Source organism: Malus sylvestris, chromosome 7, assembly GCF_916048215.2.
Source record: "Malus sylvestris chromosome 7, drMalSylv7.2, whole genome shotgun sequence".
NCBI classification, from domain to species: domain Eukaryota; kingdom Viridiplantae; phylum Streptophyta; class Magnoliopsida; order Rosales; family Rosaceae; genus Malus; species Malus sylvestris.
Window position 1 is genome coordinate 14,288,543 of NC_062266.1, and position 18,266 is coordinate 14,306,808.

The 18,266-nt window shown below is 41.8% G+C and overlaps 1 protein-coding gene across 1 annotated transcript; it reads right to left on the reverse strand.

Moving 5' to 3' along the window:
- Positions 1-944: 944 nt before the first annotated feature.
- On the reverse strand, positions 945-12,901 carry LOC126630115 (uncharacterized). Its single transcript, XM_050300261.1, has 3 exons — positions 12,739-12,901; positions 1,285-1,346; positions 945-1,190 (listed from the first exon to the last, which is right to left on the reverse strand). The coding sequence occupies exons 1-3, from the start codon at positions 12,899-12,901 to the stop codon at positions 945-947; spliced, it is 471 nt and encodes a 156-aa protein (XP_050156218.1).
- Positions 12,902-18,266: the final 5,365 nt, after the last annotated feature.

Sequence of the window (18,266 nt, forward strand, 5' to 3'; positions counted from 1 at the left end):
GGATTGGAAACACATTTGGATTGAAACTGATTCCTCTTTGGTTTTGCATCATCTTTTCAAGGCCCCTACTTCAATCCCTTGGTTTGTTTTGGTTGATTGGAATAATTGTTTATGGCGCCTTGGTCAGATGAGTTTTATTTGTACACATATTTATCGGGAGGGTAACTAAGTTGTTGATGCCTTAGTTTCTTTCAATGCTGCTCGGAGTGCTTATTATTGGTGGTTCATAGTTCTCGATTTTACTTATACCGCTCATGCCAGTCATATTTTTTTTAGTCGTATTTTTCGTTATCGTTGATTTATTTTTATTTTTATTTTTCTTGGTTTTATTTGTTGGTCTTGGTTTTGTCCCCCCACTTATATCCCTTTAATTTTTTTTCTTTAAATAAAATTTCGAAGAGGTACGGGGTCGTTCTATCGGGAAGTTAGTCATTTTTAATCGCTCTGAACAAGAAGGAAGTAGCCTACTTTTGTAGTTGATGGCTAAATCCCGCGTCTTTGTTCTTTCTGATCGCTTTGTGTGTGTTAGAAAGTAAGGCTACTTTTGTAGTTTGAGAACCAAGCCTTAAGAGTAGTTTGACTCATAATCCTTCATCATCATTAAAATAAAGTTAATGACTTTAAATTTTGAGTAAATTACATAGTAGCCCCTCAGGTTTGAGGTCAATTACAACCTTATACAACAACTTTAAAACATTTCACTTTCATACATCCAGTACCATTTTATTTCAAAATAACACCTCCGTTAGATTTTCCATCCATTAGTCTGTTAAATGCTGACGTGGCTGCCACATTTATGCTGATGAGGCTGCCACGTGGCAAAAAATAATAATTTTTTATTTTTTTAAATCTAATCTTCTAAATATTTAAAAAAAAAAAAACCTAAAAGCTTTACCCGCAACCCCCAAAACCAGAAACCAATTAATCCCAAACCCACTTCCTCATTAATCCCCCCAGAAACCCAGCGCAGCAACCTCCTTCTCCCCCCACCCCCCCAACAAACCATTCCCGTCAAATCCTCCTTCCCCCGACGACCCACTCCCGTCAAATCCCACCCCCCTCCCCGACGACCCACTCCCGTTAAATCCCCCTTCCCCCAACGACCCACTCCCTTCAAATCCCACCCCCTCCCCCCGACGACCCACTCCCGTTAAATCCTCCTTCCCCCCAACCCGAGCCTCGCCTTTTCCCTGCAACCCAATCCCACAAATTCCACCTCCCAAAAATCATTCCCTTCACCATCTTCATCCCCACTCCCAATCCCAACACCACCGAACTGCTCACCTTCCACTTCATTTGTCTTTCCTCCTTCACCCTCCTCACAGCCTCCTCCAACACCCCCACCCCTGCAAGTTCCAATCTTTAAGGTCCCAAGCCGCCGTTCCAGCATCCGGTTCAACCAATCAAGCCGTTCGAACCGCTAAGGAGGAAGGCACCGGCGGTGGTGGCCCGGCGGAGTTGTGTGGATTTTGGATCTGGGGAGTTTGGGGTTCGAGAGAGAGAGTGAGGAGAGTGGGAGGAGGGTCAAACCGCTGAGGAGGAAGGCGTTGGCGGTGGTGACCCGGCGGAGTTGTATGGGTTTTGGATCTGGGGGGTTTGGGGTTTGAGAGAGAGAGTGAGGAGAGTGGGAGGAAGGTCGGGGGAATGGGTTTCTGGGTTTCTGGTTTTCAATTTTTTTTTTTTTTAAATGGGTTTTTGGATTTGAATTTGCTGTGTTTTGGATCAAGCCATGGCACGTGGAATTGTAGGGATTTGCAATGTTTGGTCCATGGCGAGGAAGGGATGAAGGGTGCAGGGAGGGAGGAAGTGGCATGAAGAGGGAGAGGAGAAAGGTGCAGGGAGGGAGGGAGGCACGGGATGAAATTATGGGTTTTCAATTTTTTTTTTTTTTTTTTTTTTTTTGTTCAATGGGGTAATAAAAAAATTATTATTTTTTCCACGTGGCACACATTTGGCAGCCACGTGGCACAAATGTGGCAGCCACGTCAGCATTTAACAGACTAATGGATGGAAAATCTAACGTAGGTGTTATTTTGAAATAAAATGGTACTGGATATATGAAAGTGAAATGTTTTAAAGTTGTTGTATGGGGTTTTAATTAACCTCAAACCTGAGGGGCTACTATATAATTTACTCTTAAATTTTTGTTCGAATCTATGTCATTAATCTTTTTTTTATCAAAACTCGTAAACAAGTTTTGATTTATAATATAATCATTTCAATACTAGGTTTTTCATACAAAAGCTCCACCATTCTTTGTGACAACCCGTCCCTAGTTCTACGATTTTATAAATTTTTAAAATGTGAATTTACGAAAATACCCTAGAGGCAAGGGTATTGACTTTCGTTGAAAAATGTATAGTGAGACGTAAGAAATATTCTTTTAGCGTATTCTTGAAATACTCAACGATACGAGTGCATAGGCGAAAGCCGTTTGCGAATTCGGATTTTAACGATATAGTTATGGACATTCGAAGTCGTTTTATTAAATTTTAGATTAGAAATTAATTAAACTCCCACTTTGTGGGAAAGAGGCCAATCAAATTATTGTTTAAGTGACCAATCAGATAAAGGAGTGGTGGACCAATTAGAATTTGAGAAAAGAGGGCAGCAGCTAATTAGGAGGACATAAATGAGAGAGATGGGCAGAAGAGAAGGAGAGAAAAGGAGGAAAAAATAGGGAAGTTGGGCTAATGGGGAGAGAGAGAAATGAAAGGGACGAATCAGAAGGAGGAGAGAGGAAGGTGCCCAATCGGGAGGAAGAAAGAGAGGGCCAAGAAGGGAAAGAGAGAACGAGGGATTAGAGAGCCCTTTCTCTTTGACTCATTTTTCCCCCATCGGACTTGGCGACTTTCCCGTCGCTTTTCTGGTGACTCGAACCCCGCACCCAATGTGTAGTTTTCACAATTTCCAGGTCAATTTTCGTTGGTTTTTGAGTGGAAATGGAAAAGGGTTAGATGATGGTTCATTTGCAGGTGGTGGTGAGGTTCGAGTTGCCGGAAAAGCAACGAGAAAGTCGCCGAGCACGCGGGTCTGATGGGGGAAAAATGAGTCAAAGAGAAAGGGGTCTCTAATCCCCCGTTCTCTCCTTCCCTCCTTGGCCCTCTCTTTCTTCCTCCCGATTGGGTACCTTCCTCTCTCCTCCTTCTGATTCGTCCTTTTCATTTCTCTCTCTCTCTCCCTATTGGCCTAACTTCCCTCTTTTTTCCTCATTTTCTCTCTTCCTCTTTCGCCCATCTCTCTCATTTCTCTCCTCCTAATTGGCTGTTGCCCTCTTTTCTCAAATTCTAATTGGTCCACCACTCCTTTATCTAATTGGTCACTTAAACAATAATCTGATTGGCCTCTTTCCCACAGAGTGGGAGTTTAATTAATTTCTAATCTAAAATTTAATAAAACGACTTCGAATGTGAGTAACTATACCATTAAAACCCGAATTCGCAAACGGCTTTCGCCTATGTGCTCGTATCGTTAAGTATTTCAAGAATACGCTAAAAGAATATTTCATATGTCTCACTATACATTGGTCAACAAAAGTCAATACCCTTGCCTTTAGGTATTTTCGTAAATTCACATTTTTTAAATTTATAAAATCGTAGAACTAGGGACAGGTTGTCACATTTTTGCTTGATTACAAATTTCTAGGCCAACACAAAAAACAAAATTTCTATTTTTCTCCCATTAATTATATTACAATTTTTCAAATGGCTCAAAGGATCTTCTCAGTCTAGGTTTTTGGCTCTGTCACTGCATACAACAAATTAAAAAATGTGTACAAGTTAATATGACATTTTATTTTTTTTCAAAATTTAATTGTAATAAAAATGAAAATTCAATAGTAATAAAATAAAATAAAAAGAAAATTCAATTTAATACAATAGAAAGAAATGAAAAGGTTGCTTCCTTGTAACCGAATGATCATGGATTCGAGTCATGAAAACAATATCTTTGCATAATAAAAGTAAAATTGTGTACAATAGATGTTTCTCCCCCCAACTCTTGCAAAACAGAGAGCTTATTAGCATGGAGTCACCCGTTTAGAAGGAAACAAAAAACTTAATTTGTGCCTATGAACTTGTTTGGGCCCAAAATACTGGTTTGGGCAGAGTTTAGAATTGTTCTCGGCCCAAAAACTTTGCTCAGAGGCCGATCGTGTCCTATCAAGATGGGGTAGTTGAATCCTAATACAATAAGGAGTCTCGGCAGGATGAGGGTGCTGAAACTTGGGAAGGATATGGCTTGATAAGGGGTTGGGTTTAAAGTCCTAATAGGAGTAGGACTGGCCGAGATAAGATTGGATCGAGGTAAGGAGTCCTAATTCGAGTATAGTTTTGATTTGATCAAAAGTAGGTTTGCTACTATAAATAGAGGGAGGAATGCATCATTCAAGTCTCTCTAATTCAACACACAAATTGCCCTGCGTAAACTCTCTCAACAACCTTGAGATTTTTATTTTCGTTTTCCGCCAACACATCTTCAGTTTGGATAAACAGCACTGTAAAAGCAACAGGTGATACCTTCAGTTTGGATAAACAACATTATCACCGTAGAACCGGCCGACCGCAGAACACCTTCAGTTTGGATAAATAGCATTGCGTCGAGGTTGACTGGTTATCTATCTAAGTCTCGGTCGAGAAAGACTTTCGGGTCTTTATTAGCAGAGGTCATCTCATTAGCCATTTCGACGAGGTGAGGTGTTACAATTTATTAAGGCTCGGCACATTGAACGCCGCGTTGTTTTATGATTGGATACTCACAAGTAAGCTTTCGAGTTCGGCATTCTGATGGCCGAACCACATTTACCATCAAGACATATATTTGTTTTGAGTATTTGTGCCCCTATACTATAGTGTCGATTCGGCGTGCTCATACCCTTACAAATATAATCACCACGACCGAATCCAGCGTCGACGATTTGTGAACTTCGTAAAGTTAGTAGCCTTGTCTTCAAGCTCTAGAACCCAAAAGCCGAGACGTGTTCCTTCCTCAGCCACAATCGCACAATTGAGAAGTCAGTCACGCGCTCAACGCAACATCAACACATTTTACTCATGGGCCAACCTCGGTCGAGATCGGCCAACGAGTTGGCACGCCCCACATCAACCGAATGACATAATTAGCTCATTAGTTACTCAACTTATACGCCACGTAGGCTTGGTAGTTTTTAGGGTCAACATTTTGGCACGCCCAGTGGGACCAAGTGCTAAAACTATGAAGTTCATGACCATCGAGACACAATCGGTTAAAAAGAAAACAATAATGGGAAAGTCAATGGTCGATCTGCTAGTTCAGAGTCCTGGACAAGAAGTGTCATATGCGCGAAATCCCTTCGTTGCTGTGACCCTTGAGGCTGCAAATGTGACACACTGAGAAAAGGAAGTTTGTCACAATACCCAGCCCCGAAACACAAAAGTACCCAACCGAACCATAGGCGTTTTCATTGAAGGAATAATGGAGGATTGCGACGAAGACGGTGGTGAAGGCTCTGACCCTCAAACTAGGTCGTTTCTTCAAAGATGACTTGACGAGCAATCTTGGCAGGTTGAACAAACAGTTATCCAAAAAAATGAACAGCTTGCTTGAGGTAATACGAAGTAATGGTAAGACACACACCCAATTGCTCGAATTATTAGTTAGTAGAGTCTTTGCAAGGGGACCTGCTGATCAGTCTCGACAATTTCCACTCAAAAGTAATATGCTACAAGCCGAAATAGGATCTACCCAGCTCAAAATAATTGACTTGGGAAAAATGGAGGATCAAGTAGTGGGTCAGATGGATCTGACCAGATAGTGGAAGTAGCATCTGTCGATATGATTCAGGTCCAAATAATGATCAATTCGGCCATGAAAAAAGGGTCGAAGTTCCTAAAATTCATCCATCCATATCTAGCTTATGTGGAAAAATTCGAATATCCTAAAGGCTTCAAGATCCCATATTTCATCCTTTTTGCTGGAGAATCGTCCCTGTCCTCGTGAAAACATCTGGCCCGGTTCACTACGCAATGCGAAGATGTCAATAGTGATTTCCATAAACTATGACTATTCAACTTTTCGTTGACGGGCTCAGTATTCGCATGGTATATCAATCTCCCATCTAATTCCATCTAAAGTTGGGAGGAGCTGGTCGAGAAATTTCACGAACAATTCTATCGGCCGGGGATGGAAATGTCAGTTTCTTCATTGGCTAAGATGGCTCAAGCATCTGATGAGTCACCAATGGACTATCTTACAAGGTTTAAATCGGCCAGGAATTGGTGTCGAATACCTCTACCCGAAGTCGAATTTGTTAGGCTTGCTCTGAATGGGCTAGACGTAGAGTACAAAAAGAAATTCCTGGGGGTAAAACTTCCGAGATATGTACGAATTAGGCCAACATGTCGAGCAATATGATTATTTGCTCCGAGAAGAAAAGATCTCGAAGTCCCCATCCCGAGGAACGATTTACAAAAATCCCACGGTCAACTACGCATCGGCCGAAGGTGAAGATTCCCAATACGTCAGTGTGGACGCAACCGAAATAGTAATAGATAAACCATATATCTACAAGGCATTTACTCAAATTAATTCCAAAGATGCCAAAATCCGCTCGGCCACTGAAGAGATGGTGAAAACATCAAAAGTTTACACTTTTGATATCACCAAGGCCGATGCAATTTTTGACCAGTTATTGTTAACAAAGATTATCAAACTTTGGCTAGGACATAACATTCCCAAGGCTGAAGAGCTTAAAAGAAAAACATATTGCAAGTACCATAACTCGACTAAGCATACCACGAACAATTACGTCGTTTTCCGTAATGATATTCAAAGCTGGATTGATAAAGGCAAGCTAAAGTTTCCTGAAAAATAAATGGCGGTTGACATTGATCCATTCTCTTCGGCAACAGTTGGCATGATAGACACCCATTTGCCCAAGAACAAAGGGAAAGAGAAGGCCGAGTTTGTCCCAATACAACACGTCCCAAAGAAAAACTCTCTGCCACAACTCAAAATTAATCTATTTTCCATTGAACCGCCCACCGAGATTTTAGGACCGGCCGTAATCGAATCTATGTCAGACTTCAGTGCAAAAGAAACTGACGGGCTGATGGTTTTGTGCAGTAATTGTAAGGCATGCGTCGTATTAACCGAACCGAATAAGAGACCGCCTCAGACTCCAACACCCCCGTAACCATCCAAAGCTATGGTGACACTTCCAAAGGAACTTGGCAGAGGCTAGCGTCAGAAAGTGTTCGATAGGCTCGGCCCTCAGGAATGGACAAACAACCCTACCTCGGCCAAACAATGTTTTGATTTCAACACACCGTTTTATAACGAGGATTATTACTCGCGTAATTCCAACAGTTCAAGTTCATCGGTGAATCAAAAGACCTTCAAGCCGCCTGAACCATGCGACCAACGTTGGTACAGTTACAACTCTCCCACTGGCATGTAAACTGCACTATCCAAATCTTAAAAACGTTGACGCCAATGGATAGATTGCATGGCTTGACGACAGACAGCCCAGACCGTTTCGACCGCTAAATGGTAGCCGAAAGAAATGATAAGAGGCAGAGATGACCGACAAGCCCCAACAATCATCTTCTCGACCGTATCTCTCTTCGGTCTTGTGGAAGATTAAAAAGATTAGGTGGCACGTCTGGAATCCTACCTAGACATAAGGGACACCCAGATCTCTTATGAAGAACGAGCTTGTAAAACACTACAGGGCCAAAGTCAGACACCAGAAACGAACGAGTTTGAGGACGACAGTCAGAAGAAAGCAAGGTCAAGATACATATCACAAGAGCAAGTACCTGTTGAGGCACACGATGATCAGGCCGATGATGCTCTAACGCATAATGTTGCGGTCCTCGATAACCTGGAAGAGGACGACTAAAATCCGATGGGCCCTTCATTTTTTGAGAACATGGAAATCAACATGGTTCATGTTCTACCTGCTGAATTCCAGCCAACTGCACACCAACCAAATTTCTTGGATGGTGATGTGGTTGTTGAGGAAGCAACACAAGTCGATTTCGTCACCACCGTCGAAGATGAGCAAGTAAATAACGACAACAAACTTAAAGCAGCTTTGGCCATGTTGTTTCCCCGCTCATCCTCAACATTTAAAGTCATTGTATGTCACGGCTCACATTGAAGGTTATCCAATCTCTAAAATTTTGGTCGATTGTGGGGCGACGGTCAATATCATGCCCATATCCATCATGAAAGCATTACGACAATCCAACGACGAACTCATCCCATCAGGAATAACCATGAGCAGCTTCATTAGTGACAAATCCCAAACCAAATGAGTGCTCCCTTTAGAGGTAAACATTGCAGATAGCAATCACATGACTGCATTTTTTATCGTCGACTCCAAAACCAAGTATAATGCATTGCTCGGTCAGGATTGGATTCATCAAATGAATTGCATTCCCTATTCTTTATACCAAGTTCTCATCTTTTGGGACAGAAAATCAGTTGTGGTTCATACGGCCAACAGTCAGTTGTTCGAAGCCAATATGATTCAGGCACGGTATTACGATGACTATGTCGGTTATATCATCCTACAGGGTTTGAACAAGGAAGGGCAACCGACTCGAATTTCGGTCTAGAAAGTGATTGAGGTAGGCGCCGAGACTGTCTATCTAGATTCAGTAAGATTTGGGTTGGCCGATCTGATCGCCGACATTGATGCTTGAAGAAAATCAAGACAGATGCCAAGCTGCAGTTTTATTTATCACAGAACGACTGCTGGCCCACTGGTACGATATTTCCAAACACCCAAATTCAGGTATCAACTTAGTCAAATTTTTTGCCGAAGGAGATAACGGCCTTATACTATCACTAGACAAAGTTCAAGCTGCACCGGCCGAGCTCGAGGATAGTCAACCTCAAGTTAAAGATCCATTGGAGGAAATAAATGTTGGAACGGCCGAAGAGCCACAGCCTTTGTTCATTAGTGCTTTGTTACCCCAACATGTCAAAATTGAGCTTTGTAATTTTCTTAAAGAATTTAAGGATTGTTTTGCTTGGAGTTACCATGAGATGCCTGGTTTAGATCATATACTAGTTGAACGTGAATTGTGCATCAAACCTGGGTGTAAACCATTCCGCCAACCACCTCGACGATTCTCGACCGAAGTACAACTCGGCATAAAAGATGAATTCGTTCGACTTTTAAAAGTTGGGTTTATTCGGACAACTCGATACGTCGAATGGCTGGCGAATATCGTCCCCGTTTTAAAGAAAAATGGTGCCTTGCGCATCTGTATTGATTTTCAAAATTTGAACTTGGCAACGCCTAAAGACGAGTATCTAATGCCAATTTCAGATTTGCTAATTGACGCAAAGGCACACCACGAGATCTTATCCTTTATGGATGGACATGCTAGTTATAACCAAATTTTCATCGCCGAACCTGATGTCCATAAAACCACTTTTCGTTGCCCTAGGGCAATCTGCACATATGAATGGGACGTTATGTCATTCAGCCTCAATAATGTCGGTGCCACATACCAACGAGCCATGAACACTATTTTCCATGATTTGATAGGTACCATTGTTGAGGTCTATATCAACGATGTTGTAATCAAATCAGAACATCAGCAGACACATTTGGGTGACCTATGTCCGGCTTTCCTGCGTATACGCCGGCACAATCTTAAGATGAATCCCGCCAAATGTACTTTCGACGTATCAGTCTGTAATTTTTTAGGATTCCTCGTACATCATCGTGATATTGAGGTAGACGACAACAAGGCTCGCGCAATCATTAATGCTTCATCCCCAACAACTAAGAAACAACTACAATTGTTGCTCGACAAGATTAACTTTCTCCATCAATTTATTGCTAATTCGACCAAGAAAATGAAAGCATTCTCTACGTTTTTGAAACTTAAGGACTCTAACATCTTCGAATGGTATGCAAAACACCAAGAGGCATTTACGTAGATTAAGGTCTCCCTAACAACTCCACCCGTCCTCGTCCCACCACGACGTGGCAGACCTCTTAAGCTCTATATCTTAGTGGCCGAAGAATCCATCGGATGACTTCTTGCACAAGACAATGACGTTGGGCGAGAACATGCCATTTTTTACCTTAGCCAAAATCTCAACCCACCAGAGATTAATTAATTCGCTGTAGAGAAGTTTTGTCTCGCCCTATTTTTTGCTGCATCAAAACTTAAACATTACATGCTCCCGTCAATCACTCAGGTCATTGCCCAGACCGATGTCATTCATTACATACTCATTCGACCGATCGTAAAGGGTCAAATCGACAAGTGGACGATAACTTTCTGAGTTCAGCTTGCAATATATGCCCCAGAAAGCTGTCAAAGGCCAAGTATTGGCCAATGTTTTAGCCCAACACCTTTCCCCGTATGAGTTCGGAGGCAATAACGTTGAAATCGGCATGGTAGAAACACGTGATAATTACTGAACGATGTACTTTGATGGTTCTAGTACTTCAATCTCGGCTGGCGTTGGGATTGTTATTCAATCCCCCACTCATAGACGTTGGTATTTTTCTCTTAAGCTCGATTTTAATTGTACGAATAATCAAGCTGAATACGAAGCCCTTGTCATCAGCTTTGGTGTACTACACGATTTGCGGGTGACTCATGTCCTTGTTCTTGGTGACTCTGAACTTGTAATTAATCAACTCAATGGGACTTTTCATTTCATGAGTTGTACTTTGGCGCCCTACCACATGGTTGCCAGCTATTTGGCCGAGTTTTTTGACGACGTTACTTTCAAACACATTTCACGAGTTTATAACATCGATGCCGACGAATTAGCTCAAATAGCCTCCGGAGCACAACTCCTAGGGGGCAAATTAAGCCGAGAAATACCTGTGTCATGACAAGCACGTTCGCCCTTGATTAATCAGCAAGTTCTCCAATATGATTGTGTGATCCGTACACGGGTCATGTCCTTACCTTCGTTGTTAGAACGGAAGGACACTATTGAGGTTGATGCTATCGAGGCATTACCAGACGATTGGAGAAGGGTGATTATGTGATATATTGATAACCCCAGCGAAAAACACGACCGACGGATAAGGGTCCATGCCACAAACTACGTATTATACCAAAATGAATTATACCGAAAAGGTGAGGACGGTTCATTACTGTTATGCCTTGGACCGCAAGAGGCTACCCAAGCAATCGCAGAAGTTTATGAAGGAATTTGCGGGGCTCATCAGTCCGACCGAAAAATGCGATGATTGCTTCGCCGACACGTCTATTTCTGGCTAAGTATACTAAAAGATTGTATTGAGTTCTCTGATGATGTGTACAATGCCAAATTCATAGTCCTATACAGAGGGTCTTGACCGAATAACTATATTCGATCACTAAACCATGGTCGTTTAGAGGATGGGTCATGGATGTAATCAGCAAAATTACGCCATCTTCCGGGTCCGCAAAACATGCATAGATACTTGTCATGATGGACTACTTCACCAAATGGGTCGAGGCAAAGTCATATGCCGAGTTAATGTCTAAAAAAGTTTGTAATTTCGTAGAAGAAAACATCGTGACTAGATTCGGCATACCAAAAACAATCATAACAGATAATGTATGATATTCACATTCGACAGGTTTAAGGGGTATACAGTGAATTTGAAAATTAAACTTGAGCAATTTATGCCATATTATTTGCAGGCAAACGGGCAGGCCGAAGCAAATAATAAAGTTTTGATTGGTATTCTTGAAAAAATGGTGAGAGAAAGGCCTGTTATGTGGCATCTAAAGCTAAACAAAGCGTTATGGGCCTATCGAACTTCTCTCCGATCATCCACGGGAACGACTCCATACACGTTGACTTATGGACACGACGTAATGTTACCGGTCGAGCTAAGCATAAACTTGTTGCGAGTAATCGAACAAAGTAGTTTGTTCAGTGCCGAGTACAATCGAGCCATGAGAGAAGAGTTAGAAGATTTAGAAGAAGCTCGGTTTGATGCTTATAACTTGTTAGTGGCACAAAAAAAGATCGTTGAGTAAGCTTATAATCAACGAGTCAGACAAAAAACGTTCGACGAATGGGAGTTGGTTTGGCAAACCGTACTACCCGTAGGAATTAAAGATCCCAAGTTCAGCAAGTGGTCGTTGAATTTGGAAGGGTCATTCGTTATTCATAAAGTTCTCGGCAAACGGGCATACCATCTTAGAGATTGAACTGGTGTAATTCACAAGTTGCCAATCAATGGGAAGTTTTTAAAGAAATATTATCCAGTCACATAGGAAATGCGGGAATAAAAGTTCATTTCATTAAGTTTGCAAAAGGGTATACAAATAGAGTTGGTTGATCAGTTTACAACTAAATAATTATAAGGTGATGAAGGAAGGAGAGATTCAAGAACGGCTTTCAACTCCAACCACCTTACCTCACCCATGGTGACCTCAGCTTACCGATTCCTCTTATCCATCTTCAACTATTCTACCCGTTTCACGCTAGCCGCATATTCGGTTAAGCAAGATTTACCGCTCAACTCAAAATCCGTTGCAAGCTTAGAAGCAATTGCCGACCTTCGATTTTAGAGTTCGACAATCTGACGGTCAAGGTCGGTCAGTGTTTCTTTATTCGCCTTCAAAACTTCGACCTTTGGACGAAGAGTTTCTCGAACGGTCGTTGCAGCTTTTAAGTCGTCTTCAGCCTGAAGAGCTTTCTTGAAAATACCGAAGTATTCTCGGGTTTGTTCCAGGGTAGAAGATTCTCGAGTGATAGCTTAAGTGCTCAATTGACCATCAGTTGCGAGATTGTTTAGACATGCACCAACTGAGTCGAGGCCTTGGCGTTCAAGAATTTGTGAAGCAGAGAGAGATAAGAGCTCTTGCAGCCTAACAAGAGCATTTGATTCAGCCGTTGATATGAAGGACCCGATTGTAGTTGTCGAAGGACCAGCCATTCCCGAAGTATTCAAAAAAAGAGCATCGAACTTGACCTCCTATGAAGGCTGTACATGAAAAGAATTTAGGCAAAAGGAAAACGTAAAAGAATATAATAGAGAGAATTTGTTTTTAGACCTGCCGAAAGGAGACTTCGGCTATGTCTCCTGGTTCATTGCTCGAACCTAGAGAGCTTAATGGTCAAGCCCAGTGTTTTAAACTGCTTCTCAATTCACATGGCCTATGAAAGTTATCTACGTTCAATGGCCACTGAGATGGCCAGGAAATATAGATAACGCCCTTCGATGCATAAAATTTTCGGTGAAATGGATAATTGGGCACCTAACATGTAATATTTTTCTCAGTTCAGACAAGTTATAGCAAAGTTAACAAGAGAAAGTAATCGAGTCTTACAAAAGTTGAAGTCACTTCTTGAGGGAGAATGCCGAGGTCTTGATCCTGCGGGTGAATTGGTGTTTTTACCATCACTTCAGGCTCAACCTGAAGCCTTTTTCAACGATCAGTTGCAGGAGGATTGACCTGGTCAGTCACCTCAACCACAGCGGGATGCTCAATGGAAGGAGGTTTGGTTAGTCGAGGGCGACTTTCCAGCAAAATCTCGTCGTTCTCGTCATCCTGAAATAAAGGTTGTTAATACTTTTGAATTTAATGAGAGAATGGAGTTACCAATAACATAATCATACCTCTTCCAAGATTATCGCTGATTGTTTTGGATTTTTTGGGAGACTTTTCTTGACCAAAGGGGTCACCTCCTCTAAAATGGGTGCAACAGTGCGGCAACTAGTTCGACCATGGCCTCAGGAACATCAGGGACGGGTTGAATTTGGGGTGTTGATCTAGTTGGAGTTGGCCATTTCCCGTCGAGGCCTAGACAACGGGAGCAGGATAAGAGGCACTATGAGTGGTCACTCCCGTCATCTGGCTGGAGATAACGTGAATTTCCCGTTCTCTTTTCTTCGCCAATTTCTTGACGTGTATTGTGGGACGAGAAGCTTCACCTGCCGTCTCGATTTACTGGCGAAGCCATTTGCTCGGTGGGGTTTGCATGGAAGTTTTAGTATTCTTGGAAGAAGAGGGTAACTTTTTCCTGGTCGCAACCGCGGCGATCACGTCTGCTTGCTTCGATACTCGACCACTTAAGAAAGCGAAGTCAAGTTAGTAAAATCGATCAAGTGTTTTAAGAATAAAGGTAGAGATAGCCATATACCTTGGGTCGTCTATTTAGATTGAGGGGTAGTGGTTTTTTTTGGTCGGTAGCCAAAAATTTTGTTGACCATGTTGTTGACCGAAGCGCCAAAAAAGTCGTGAGTGTATCCTTCCCACCAGTCGCCGAAGGTGTCAGTGCCAAAAGATTCAGGAACAGTTGGTCGGAGAAGAAATTTTTTGCATCGTTCCTGAAACTCTTTCTCGGTATATTTGCATTCCCTCTCTAAGGAACCAGAGAAACGTCATCGGCTTAGGAGGGAGAGGGAAGTAAGTAAAGGCACCGAGCAACCTTGGAGATAGCCGAGCTGTTGGGTAGCAAAGTGGGGGTGGTAGACTTCCCAGCTCGCTCGGCTAGCGTCGTAGCCAAAGGAAAGGTCGCGCGTTATCACGAACGACCCCCAGTTTTGATAAAGGTCAGCATCCTCACTTTCACTCCATGTTGATGTTGGAAGCCTGAGGGAAAAATGTACTTTTGACGACGACATATCAAAAATTCATAGTCTAAGAAGACATCTAGGTCGAAGAAGTTGAAGTATTTGAAAACTTCTTCGACCCGGTGATGAGGCACCGGTCGGGAGGCTAACTAAAGGCCGAGCACTACCGTAGACTGAAAGTTGGGGATCTTTGGCCGAAGTGTGGAAAAATAGACTTGCAGCCAAAGTTGGAATACCCAGAAAAGTCTGTTCTGGTGCGGCTTAATCTTGTTAATGGTCACTTTGGCCAGACAACGCAAAAGGTTGGCGAGAATAGCTAGATTGAGCGTCAGGGAGTGACCATTAGCCAAGGCTTCAGCCACAGGCATATTTTCGACCAAGCACTTATTTGACTTGGTATAATAGATAAACTTGTTGTACCAGTAAAATATGAAGGCTACGTGCTCTCCCTTCCACAGACTATCTTCCATTCGGCCAACAAAATGGAGGATGAGGGTGTTGTAGTTGAAGAAGTTCTTGTGCAACTTCTGAACTTCTTCTTTTGAAGGCTCTTGACCTTCTTGGCTTAGCGTCTTGATGACCTGTTTGTTGAATAATCCTTTAAGGTCAAGATTCGACGGACACCCAAAAATGGCGACATCTATTGGGATGCCAAAAGGAGAAGTCCCAAGGATGGCTGAGACGTTGACGATGGTGGGGTGATAAGGCCAAAAGGAAGGATCATAGTGTTGGTGGCTGAGCACCAGAAGCTCAGAGCTGCTATAAAGAGTTCTTTATCCATTGTAATCTCCATGGTCGATACTTTAATGGCGTCGTGGATGCCGAGAACCTCCCATTCTTTGCTAAAAAACCTTTCCATCCGTTCGACCCAGGCCGCCCAGGTCGAAGGCCAGACTTATTGGGGTTTTGTCAGGCACCACTTCGACTAATCAAACCCTTGCAGCAAGGGTGTCAGGCAGTGGTCTTTGAAGAGGTTGGTGATGGACGATGGCACTGTATCCTTGAAAAGTGGTCCTAGGATTTGATGAGTGGCATTTAAATCACTCTCGAAGCTCAGAGTCTTGAAGGTGCTCCGGTCGATGAAGTCTTTGCACTTGGTGCATTCGTTGGAAAGCTTGGAGATGAAGGAGGCCATTGATGAAGACTTGAGGATTTCTGGGTTAAGAGCTTGGGGTTTTCTAGGATTTTGAAAGCAAAATGGCAATAAGGTTTCAAGGGTTTTGGAAAGTGTAAAGTACGAACGGAAAAGATTCAGGTATTAATAGGCATTTTGGAAGAAAGGTTAAACGTTTGATTTTCAAAATTGAGGATAAAATTGAGCGGGAAAATTGCTAATCATTGTGGATATTCAGAAAATCCAGGTGAAAAGACCGAGGTTTTCGTGATTTGAGGATGCACGATTGCGTGTTGCGGCGGGTTTAATCCAAAATAGACGTTTCAGCTGTCGCTTGTTTTCGAGGGTCATGATTAAGGGCTGCTAGGTTAATGAAGGGACCGGCACGTGGCAGGATAGTTAGGAGAATTGAGATCATGAGATCATGTCTCATAAATACGCATGGTGGTATTTTTCGAGAGTGTTCAATGTTTGTTTTAGGTCGGTTTCGCTTCTTCAAGGCCTAGGCTCGAGCCAAAGAATGTAGGTCGACGACCTCAGAAGTGAGGGGGCAATGTTTGGGCCTAAAATACTGGTTTGGGCCGAGTATAGAATTGTTCTCGGCCCATAAACGTTGCTCAAATGCCGGCCATGTCCTATTAAGATGGGGCCGTTGAATCCTGATACAATAAGGAGTCTCGACATGACGAGGATGCTGAAACTTGGGAATGGATACAACCTGATAAGGGGTTGGGTTCAAAGTCCTAATAGGAGTAGGACTGGCCGAGATAAGATTGGATCGGGGTAAGGAATCCTAATCTGAGCATAGTTTTGATTCGATCAGAAGCAGGTTTGCTACTATAAATAGAGGGAGGAGTGCATCATTTAAGTCTCTCCAATTCAACACACAAATTGCCCTGCGCCAACTCTCTCAACAGCCTTAAGATTTTTATTTTCTTTTTCTGCCAACACATCTTCAGTTTAGATAAACAGCACTGTGAAGGCAACTGGTGATACCTTCAGTTTGGATAAACAAAACTACGTTGAGGTCGACTAGTTATCTATCCAAGTCTCGGTCGAGAAAGACTTTCGAGTCTTTATTGGCAGAGGTCATCTTATTAGCCTTTTCAGCGAGATGAGGTGTTACAGTTTATTAAGGCTCGGCACATTGAACGCCGAGTTGTTTTATGATTGGATACTCACAAGTAAGCTTTAGAGTTCGGCATTCTGACGGCCGAACCACATTTACCATCAAGACATATATCTGTTTTGAGTATCTGTGCCCCTATACTCTGGTGTCGATTCGGCGTGCTTATACCCTTACAAATATAATCATCGTGACCAAATCCGGCGTCGACGATTTGTGAACTTCGCAAAGTTAGCAGCCTTATCTTTAGGCTCTAGAACCTAAAGGCTAAGACGTGTTCCTTCCTCGATCGCAGTCACAAGATTGAGAAGTCAGTTGCACGCTCAACTCAACATTAACACATTTTACTCCTCGCCCGAGCTCGGCCGACAAGTTAGCATGGCCCACATCAATCGAATGACGTAGTTAGCTCATTAGTTACTCGGCCTGCGCGCCACGTAGGCTTGGTAGTTTTTAGGGTCAACAGAACCTATGATGCATTTGACAGTGAAACGACACTATTAAATAAAAGGAAAAGGTTTTAGCAATGCTGAACTCACAATTTGATTTTGAGTTCTTTTTCTTCATATTTTAAAATGTATTCATTTTTTTTATAATTGTTGTCGTCGGTCAAATTGTCACAATTTTTTCGTTTAATTATGATCACATGCAATGCATATAATATTTTTTTAATACATACGACATATATTTTTTTTTAATACATACGATATTATCTACATTAAAACTCACAATGAAATAGCCATAATAATTTAGTTCGAATTTGTCTTTGGCGATAATTAAACCTAGAACTTATTGAACAAGAATACTACTAAATTGTAATATTCGGTGGTCCCGAATTGCCCTTATCTCCAATGCTCATTTTTTTAGTACACTGATATTTTTACACTAAGAAGAAAGAAAGTTCGGTTAAACCACACAATGAGCAGCCTGATTTATATTAGAACCTTAATTTCATAACTCAGGGCAAGTATTTATATGTACATGACAAAAATTTATACCTTTCAACCGACTATGCCAAATTTGAAGAATATAAAAATATGTTTTAAATGTGAAATTTTTACTCTCACAACAAAAGAAAACTATTTTCTACAAAAAGATAATAGAGTATTCTTATTATTATTGGAGGCATTTTGCTTATTTACATCCATATATAATGGCTTTATTTTGAACCCATAGTTTTTTTGTGTCTGAAAACTATAAAAAGAATCATTTTAGCCTAAATAATAATACAAACTATAATTAAAACGTTACATAATTTTAGACCATTGGATCTTTTTTTCACTATTAGATTTGCGCATATTTAATCGCTACCGCTCAATTTAATGTAATTATAAATAAATATATTGAATTTGAACTTTTGGATCAACCAAAGGTCCAATCATGTTAGCCGTTTGATCCAAAAAAGAGACGTTGGGCTCAAAACAAGTGGCTGGTGGGTCCCATCGCTGATAGCTTTGTCGCGTGAAGTGAGTGAGGCGCGTTAA